The sequence below is a fragment of the Pundamilia nyererei genome, unplaced genomic scaffold, assembly GCF_000239375.1.
Source record: "Pundamilia nyererei isolate P.nyererei 1_Seehausen unplaced genomic scaffold, PunNye1.0 scaffold00073, whole genome shotgun sequence".
In the NCBI taxonomy this organism is placed as follows: domain Eukaryota; kingdom Metazoa; phylum Chordata; class Actinopteri; order Cichliformes; family Cichlidae; genus Pundamilia; species Pundamilia nyererei.
Genome location: NW_005187474.1, coordinates 623,067 through 632,301, shown reverse-complemented (window position 1 = coordinate 632,301; position 9,235 = coordinate 623,067). Strand labels below are relative to the sequence as shown.

General features: G+C 41.6%; 1 protein-coding gene across 1 annotated transcript in view; it reads left to right on the top strand.

Annotated features, from left to right (window-relative positions):
* Window positions 1-1,116: 1,116 nt before the first annotated feature.
* itga9 (integrin, alpha 9) overlaps window positions 1,117-9,235 on the top strand; it is a 48,648-nt gene continuing 40,529 nt past the window's right edge. The window contains exons 1-5 of the mRNA XM_005737068.1: window positions 1,117-1,552; window positions 1,830-1,957; window positions 4,064-4,170; window positions 6,327-6,450; window positions 8,318-8,385. Of these exons, the coding sequence (XP_005737125.1) occupies window positions 1,365-1,552; window positions 1,830-1,957; window positions 4,064-4,170; window positions 6,327-6,450; window positions 8,318-8,385 (615 nt within the window). The 5' untranslated portion in view covers window positions 1,117-1,364. The remainder of the gene's footprint in view (window positions 1,553-1,829; window positions 1,958-4,063; window positions 4,171-6,326; window positions 6,451-8,317; window positions 8,386-9,235) is intronic.

Sequence of the window (9,235 nt, the reverse complement as noted above, 5' to 3'; positions counted from 1 at the left end):
CATGTAATGAGAATCGGAAAGAAATTTGCTGTTGATTCTGTATATGGACACATTTAAGGATCTGCCTGTTCCTTATATGTGTACATTTACAGACATTAAATTAAATGTGGCATGAGCAAATGTCCTAAATCACTTTTAGAAATGTGTTTAAAGATTGCTTACTTTTAACTTCAATTAAAAAATGGCATATCACCAGCTCCAAATGTATGTTGCAAATGGAATTGGCAACTCATAAATGACATGCTGTATGTTTAAAGTCAGAGTTAATGATTCCCAGAAGATTATCTCCAAATACATCAGCTGATTTTCCAACTGGCCTTTCAGCAAACTGCACATGATTTGTTGTGTAGAGTTCTCAACATGCAAAGCAGTGAATACATAAAAATAGGAGCAGAGTGCAGAAAACAAGTTTACAGACCCAGCTTGTAACAAACAGCTGGATACAGAGGTCAGTTTATCAGTTTATATGCTGATTGGACATACTATTTGTTAATCAGGATATGTATCTAAAAGCCTGTTGCACAAGTAATGCACTGCAAAACAGCAGTTCCCAGACTAGTATAGATAAAACTGATAAATGAAAGAAATGCAGAAAAGTTAAAATGATTTTTTCCAAATGATTCTTCAGTCTTTGCGTTTTCTTTTGCTTTTATTTGACTTTTGAGTTCAGTTTGAGTTTGAATGATTTTAATAAAGAATCCTCAATACGTAACAGTCAATAAGATGGAAATGAAACCTGTAACTTTTAAAAATGATGAAGCTGTCACTGTTCAACGTGACGGGAAAACGTCAGGGGGCAGCAGTGCGCCCTCATCCCTCGGTTTTGGAGAATCCAAAGCCCCCCAGAGCCCACGGGTGAAATGTGATGCTTTCTAAACCATTCTCGTTTCTCCGTGACCACGTTACCAGCGTCCCTGGACCACAATAAGAAAAAAACTCATTCCGGCTGCTCCTTTCACGCTAAAACCTCGACTTTTCTTCTAACGTCAGAACTGTGATTAAACCAAACAGCGATGCTCTTATTTTAAGTAGAACTTCCCTTACTTCCAGGAAATCTTTCACTAACTTGACAGCTGACTGCATTTATCTCAGCGACAGCCAGCCTGCGAGCGAGAACCTCCTCAGATTGACACAGAATGGAGAGAAGCTGACGCACCGTTATTTACCGGAACGTTAACTTTTCCGTTGCGACTCTTTCCTTATGCCATCAGAGTCTACATGCTCTGCAAGACCCGGAAAATACTTGAAAGATAGCTTATAACAGTTTGCCCACTGAATAGCTCACTACTCCTTATTGGCTTTTTCTGTCCCTCACTTTTATTTTTATTTTTATTTTTGGGGAAACTACTGCGTTATTACGCACGATGCGCAAAGGGATGGCTCCTCCGCGGAGATACAGGACGGGAGTACGGAATGTTTTTTATGTTTATCTCTCCATTTCAATGGCTTATTCTTACAACATAGACTTAGAACATCCTTTGGTGTTCCGCGGACCAAATTCTAGTTTTTTCGGCTATTCTGTGCTGGAGCATTATCACGACAACACACGCTGGTGAGTCCCATTTTGCATTTTCCGACAGCGATGCAATGGATTTGTGTTTTTGTCGTCAAAGTTTAAATGTCTCTTGAGCCCAACTTGCATCCACACCCAGATACTTAAAAGTACTTGTAACAGCCCGCACTATTTGCATTCCAAATTCACTGCCTGCAATAGGATTTCCCATTTTTAGGTGTCAGTAATGTATTAAAGAGATGTATGTTAAAGTGTTCTGGGGGGTTAAAAAAAAGCATAACTGTGTCCTTCCTCTCATTTCATGTCGTGGATGCAGGGTAATAGTCGGGGCACCAAAGGCAAACTCTTCCTACAGTAGCTCTGTGCAGTCTCCCGGAGCTCTATATAAGTGTCGAGTTCACAGCAACCCTGATCGCCGCTGCACAGAGATGGATCTGGGAAGAGGTCAGTCACACAAACCCACAGCATCCATACAAACACCACACAATGCTGAAGCAGGCAATGCATTCGGTCATACACACAGGTTATAACAGAATCGTTTATTTTATATACATATATATTTTTAAAAAAAACTCACTACCCGGTGCTGTCCTCCTGCTACTACTGATTTATTGCATAAACTCCCCCACGCCTCTGTTTTGTTTAACCAGAATAACGAAGTCGTATATTGCTGCTAACACTGTGCGCTGTTGTACTTTTAGCCCATAACTTACTATATCGAGACATGAAAAAAAGACAAGTGGGTTCTGTGTGCAGAGGTGTATAAATATTTTGATAAATATGATTTATGCCTTTGCTAATATTTTCCAAGCAAGTGAGCCAAAAGCTGGGGCTTCGACCCCCACCCCCCCATCCCCCCTCCTGCTCTGTTCCTGCGGTTAAGAAAGACGGGGTGCATGCATGGCTTCAGTATGAACCCCATTCTTGGTCACTGTGTAACCAAAAGATATCTACATATGACTGAAACACAGTGACACAGAGAAACTCTTCTGTGTTCCCAATTTACTGGATTCATTGTTGAAATGAAGAATGATGCTTACAACTGATATGCAACATAGATATTTATCTTTTTGTAACTTTATTCTCCTGCTGATCTTAATTTGCTTACCCTGGATCCATGATCCTTACGATGTGCTTGTTCAGGATTTCAAACCTCTAATACCAATAAAGCATTCAGATTACTGTTTTTTTTTTATTTTACATTTTATTTATTTTTATCATAAACTCATTTGCTTTTATATTAAGCTGCATGTCCTCTTGATTTTTCCATTCAAAGTTTGATTTCCTATATCTGTGCTGATGGTTCCTGAACCTGCTAACTGCTAACTGCTGACTGACCAAATTGTCAATGAATTTTGTAAACATGTTATAATTAATAAATGAAAGCAAGCAGTACTGGTTGTGATCAGTCTTTAACTTTAAAGCAAAACACCAGCTCTCCTCAATAAACTTGAGGTAAAAGGCTTTCTCAAGTTATTTTACTTTTTTAACTTGCTTTTTAACTCGTTTTCATTCAGTTCTTGCACCTGACTGTGTTTTTGTTTTTTTTTACTTGTTGAACCACTTTACACTGAGCTATGAATCACTCAAGCAAAAGGCACGTAACTCAGGAGATGAATCAGTGCTGTGTCTGTACATCGCATGCAGCTTATCAAAGAATCCATTTTAAAGTGTATCTTTTAATAACTTGTTTCAATGTTTCAATAAATGTTGAACCTATTTCTCATTTTCCTCATAAAAATGTAAAAAAAGAAAAAAGAAGAAGGACGACTTGAGACTTTTGCGTTTTTGAGTAGTGAGGGTCGTTCCGAACATCTTAGAGGACTCGCCAAAGCTCTTCTGTGGATTTAGGCTTTCTCGTCATGACAGCCTAAATCCATGTAATCCCAAGCTGACTTGGGATGTTGAGATCAGAGGCGTGTGGAGGCCATACCATGTGCTGGTAGATGTTGCTGGTGAAGACAGATCTTTGTGACTCTGAGTGCACGTCTGCGGTTGCCATGCTGTAGAATGAATTTGGGACCAATCTGACGCCTCACCAGTGATAGCCAAGGATAAGAATCAAAATAGTGCCTGAAACCTTTGCACATGACTGTTTCTTGGTTAGAAAGCTCATTCAGAGATCCGGAGCTGTGGCAGTCAATGGATCAGATAGTCACTTCAAAGGAATTTGAACTGCAACAGTTGACAAATTAATCATTTGATTGTTCAAGCACTGCAAATTTGAGGATTTGTTTACCGTCTGTGTTTCCACATCATAATGACCTTGAGTATTGTAACATTACCGGTCGATTAAGAAAATAATGAAAATAGTCAATGGCATTGAGTGTACCATCTGTAGAGGAATCATTGTTAAATATGCTAGACTTAGACTCTTTTTCCATCTCCAGTTTTTGAAATGGTCAGCTGTGTGATAATCACTTGCAGAATCTGCAGAAAGTGAAGAGTAAATACCGGATCTCTAAAAGCTGACACTTGACAAGTCGCCCACTCCAAAAGGTCCTCCCTCCTGTGACTCAATGTCTGCAAACTGCTCCCATTGTCTTTCAGGAAACAGGCAGAGAGAGTCGTGTGGGAAGACTTGCCAAGGAGACAGAGATGATGAGTGGATGGGGGTCAGCCTGGCCCGCCAGGACAGCGCCAACGGCAAAATCCTGGTGAGCAGAGGGACAGAACACAACAGTCGTTTCTGCAAATTGCTTAATTCAAGCCATGTTTTAAAAACAGCCCCGATTATGCCAGCATCATTGCAACAAATGTGTCACCATTAACCACACTGTTACACCACAGCTGCTCTCACCACTGTGGTCTTTCTTAAGAGAAGACAACTTCTTCTTTCTGTGTGCTTGTTACATTCTTACTAACTTTTAGTGCCATAAATAAAAAAAATAAAAAAACGAAGAATTTAAATAAATGAATCTGAATGATTTTCTATTCAAAAGTGGAGTAACATCAGCTGGAATCGACTGTGTGGTTACATAATTCTGTGAAACATTCACCTCGTGTGTGGAGCTGGAAGAGTCACTGGAACAGGTTTTTTTTTTAAATAAAAAAAGCAGACTGTTAGTTAAAACAAAAGAAAGGAGAACCTGGTTTAGAGGATTCAAATGGTGCTAATCCCAGGGGCGCTTTGCTAAGTGTTTGCACAAAGATCATAGGGCAGCTGGCAAAGTTTGTTTAGGCTTCAGCCCCTCTGCGGCGGTCCCATCCAAGAGCGGCTTTTCATTAAATATTAACCCCCCGCCTCCTGCGGTGGGCAGCGCGGAAACTAGTGGCAATGCAGGAGAGTTTGAAGGCGTCAGGTGGGTGGGCAGCTCTCTCATGTTTGAATACCTGTTGCTCAAAGACATCCCGATAACTTTTCATCCATCCAAACCTCTCCGGTCCATTTCTTTAATACCTCACTGGAATGTACTGGCACAATTTTCAAACCAATACCTTTGGCTTTACCCATCAGTGAAAATGTGAAGACTTCTTGGAGCTGTCAGCGTTGGGAATTTGAGCTTAGCGTTGTATAACAACACACCGAGTAGCTGCACACTCTCTGGCCATTAGGTCGAGGCTTATGATAAAATAAAGGTGGTGGCTTTCCAGAGCCACGTGTTGCTGGGCCTCTTTATTTTTCCTTTTTTCTTCTTTTTAAAAATCTCATTTGAATGAACTCATGAAGGGAAACGGCTGTTTGGCAGATGTGTACAGTGGTGATTTCATCTGCGCTTTCAGTGGAGGCCTTTTTGTTTGTGACCAGCGAGGTCTTTTAAAACTGAACAGGAACATGACAACAGCACAGATTCCATACTCCAACCATGAAATTCTCAGTTGCTGCGGAGCGTGTCAGCTGCCTTTTTGCTATGTTTATATCAGCTGATGGATCTTAAAAAAGAAAAAAAAATCTGCTTCTACTCAAGAGGGAGAGTTTATACTGATATTGTTACTTCTGTTGGCCAAGTTTTCCTTCGAAACACAAGGGTTTTTCAACGTAGCATCTTGCTTCCAGACAGTCATCTGATGCGTTTTGTATGCCCACAATCTGCCAAGCTCTTGTTTTCACTGAGACTGGCTATGTGTGTTTGTTTTTGGAGTTAGGGAGGGTGGGTTCTTTTGGGGAGGGAAATGAAGTGGACTCTGTGTGCACAGAGGCATCCAAAGCTGTCCCCAGAGCCACAGGGGCTCCACCACCATTCCCCCCAGGGTCCTAAATTATTACCACATTTACACATTTATGTGGCCTCTTTTGTGCAAAATTTGTAAAATCTGCTCTGTATTCCTTTTGCTTACCAAACACTTGGCTGTTATATTTTTGAAAAACACAGTGGAAAGTATTGTTTGGAGAATTACCCCCTGTACCGTTCATGCACTCCACTTTTCCACAGCAGTTTAATGCAGGAGAAGTTTGCTTCTTTGTCTTTTGATCCACTTTATTTTTTCGCTGCGTGTGCTTTTCTGAACTTTTGGCCTCCCTGTCTCTCTCACTCGCAAAAACCCGGAGGAGCCGTCCTGAAATTAAAACTTTTAAAACGAACAGTCATTGATGTGAACATTTTCTCGCTTGAGCGTTCAAATGCTGCATGGGAAAGACAGATCTCGAGATATTCACACCACAGACCATGGCTGTTATGGTCAGGGTTATGGATGGGCTTTAATTCCCCCTCTCATTGACGATCATTTGACAGCCACAGAGACGTGCTGACTCCAGGCCGGCGAGAAAAAGGGGGCTTCAGTCGTCACTGCTGATCAACGCCTGCCTGGAGTTTGAGCTGTTTGTGTTTACGGAAATGCGTATGTGTTGTTCACTAATGCTTTTCTCTCACAGGCTTGTGCTCACCGCTGGAAAAACGTCTTCTACGAGTCAGAGCATATCCTTCCGCATGGATACTGCTCCATCATTCCCCCAACGCTCCAGCGTGGGACAAAACCACTTATCCCCTGTTATGAAGGTATAGTACAAGCAAAATCACAGCACTCATGTTGTTGGGGCTTTTCTTTATTTTAAATCATTCTGAATTGGGGCAAGAGAGCTTGTCACTGAATTCCAGAAGCTTAATCAACTAAATCCATCTGAAATCAAAGCGTAGACTTTGGTTATGACCTTAGCTTGTTCCATCATTTTTTTGTGTCTGGAAAGTACCAGAAAAACAACCCTGAAAGCCACTCAGAAAGTCCAGACCTTTGCCAATCTGCTGCCAAAACTGCATAAGTGTCTTGATATTTTTGCAACACAGTCTGGATCTGCACCAGCAATCAACCCATTTCTCCTCAGCTAATGCTTCATTCCAAGTTTCATGAAAATCAGATTGGTAGCTTTTCATAACCCTGCTGAAAAAATGACTAACCAACCAATGGCGGAGGCACATGACCTTCTTGGTTGAGTTTATAAAATGTAGGTTTAATAATGAAGTCCAAGTATGGTTTTAGACTGCTCTTTACTTTTACTCTTGGCTCTTTATGATGACAAAAAGAGGAGGGAGGAATCCTATATCAGGGGCTTGTGAGGGGCAGCCAATCAAAGGAAAGGTGGCTCACAGGGAAAGAGAAGGGAGCTTGTTTCAAAGAGAGGCTGCACAGAGGCTTACTATAAGTTAAATATGGAATATTCTGAGCTGTCAGTCATGTAAAGGTACGCTTATACACTTATAGTTAAAATGAAAATCAAGGTCTATATAAAAAACTGGTGAGGTCTGACCCATAGAGTGCCAGGGGACACTGAGACGGCAGAACTCAGTGGTGCCACATCTAGTGAGATACTCTCTAGTTTTTATTTCAGATCCCTTTAATAATTTAACATCCCTTTAGATAATCACACAGACTGTGGGACTCTGTAAGAGGCCCAGGCTCCCAGGTTTGGAATAACCGGTTTGTTTTGTTCGTCCTTTCCCTTTTACATATTTTCACGGCACATTATTTCTGTAGCCAGGAACGTCACTGTAAAAGCCCCACGTCTGCCTCTGATTTCTGATTGGTGTTCTGGCACCGGGGAACGGTAGTGGGCGAGCCCTAAAGTGTGATTTCTCTCCCTCAAGTTCAACTTTGGCAAGAGCCAGCTGCGGCTACGAAAGGACACCCAGTTTGCGAAGCCAAATATGCGAGCATTTGACCTGTGGAAGTGCAGAGTTTGTCTTCCGTTTTGCACCACTTAGCCAAAGAAAATTATTTTCACAAAGGTATAGTGCTGGCAAATTTATTGAAGCGGTCTTACGATGCAGATTTTGGCTTAACTTCGCCGAAATCAGGTGCTTTTAAGCAAAGATTTGCTCAAGTTAGAGAAATTCAATTTTGTTATGATTGCAGTAAATCAAATCCATTTGTCCTGCAGGTTGTTTTAGTGCGGGCGCCCGCTACAACACTAAAAATGAAGTTCCATTTGAAAAATAATGTGCTGTAAAGCATTTAATGGCCACTCTTGTAAATGTGTTCTTCACATGTTTTGTTATGTGACTCAGAGCTACTTATGAAAGCCTGGTTTACACCTTAATCATGCTCCCAGGTCAGGAAATCACTTCCTTTGGTGACTCATGTTGCCAGCAGTTGCGGGGAGAGAGGCCAGACACACTTTGCATGGGACCATATTTACAGTGCATTTTGTGCCGATCCAAGCTCAATATTTTCGTAACCTGAGAGTGCATGTGAGAGGTCGTTTCATTGAATGTGGTGTTGCACCCCTTCTTTCAGTCTGCTTTCTGCCCCCAGACTCTTCTTGGATGGGACCGGGACTTTGACTAGCTCCATATGGAATGCAGGAAAAACTCCAGTAAACGCTGGCTCAGGCACACAGTGAAATAATTTGTGGTTTGTTTTCTCTTACAGACTATAAGCAGAAGTATGGGGAAGAGCATGGCTCGTGCCAAGCTGGGATAGCGGGAGTTTTTACGGAGGTCAGTAACAGTGCTTGTTCATCTTTGTGAAGTCCCCCGGTTTCTGTCAGGTTGACACAGAGATAGTGTTTCTTCTCACTGTTTGGTAAATTTATATATTTCATCGCATCGCCACATGTTTAAAAGGCTCTTTGAATGGTCTTTTTCCCTTTGCTCGCCTCTTTGTCACTTTGATGCCTTGTTTTGTATTGACACGGGATGTCATCCATGATCGCGTATAACCTTCTCAGCAGTAGCATCACATCCTCCTTTATAGAAGACTTGGGTGTGGTCCAAATTCTACACTCAGATAAATATATTTGTATCAAAACCACCAGTGCTCTGCTGACAATTGTAAGCTAATGTTTTCAGAGATAGCAGATAGGTAGGGAAGGATGCGGCGGCCTCATGTGACCTCTGGTGTGGTTCCACGAGATAAAACGTTAAAGAAAATATGAGTTTCCTTTTCTCCGTGGCTTTGATGCTCTTGTCTTGCCTTGCTTTGTATCGACACGATACCATTCATGATCGTGTATTACCTTTGTGTACCTTACAAATACCTATTGTTCTCCCAAACATATCTTTTCTATTCTACCTGAGCTCTCAAAGTGCTTAGTTTCCTACAAATTTGTTACCTCTTTCACCCAGTCACACTCACATTCATACAAGCGCTCTTTTCTATACCATTGTCACATTTGCACACATGCTCCAATTCATCATAAACAACTTGGGGTTAAGTATTTTACCCAAGGATACTTCAAGATGCAGACTGGTATAGCTGGGGAATCAATCCACCGGTCTTCCAACTGGTGGATGCTGCACTTTCACACAGCTGCCCCATTGAACTGAGTCAGTGAAGCGCCTGAGTGGA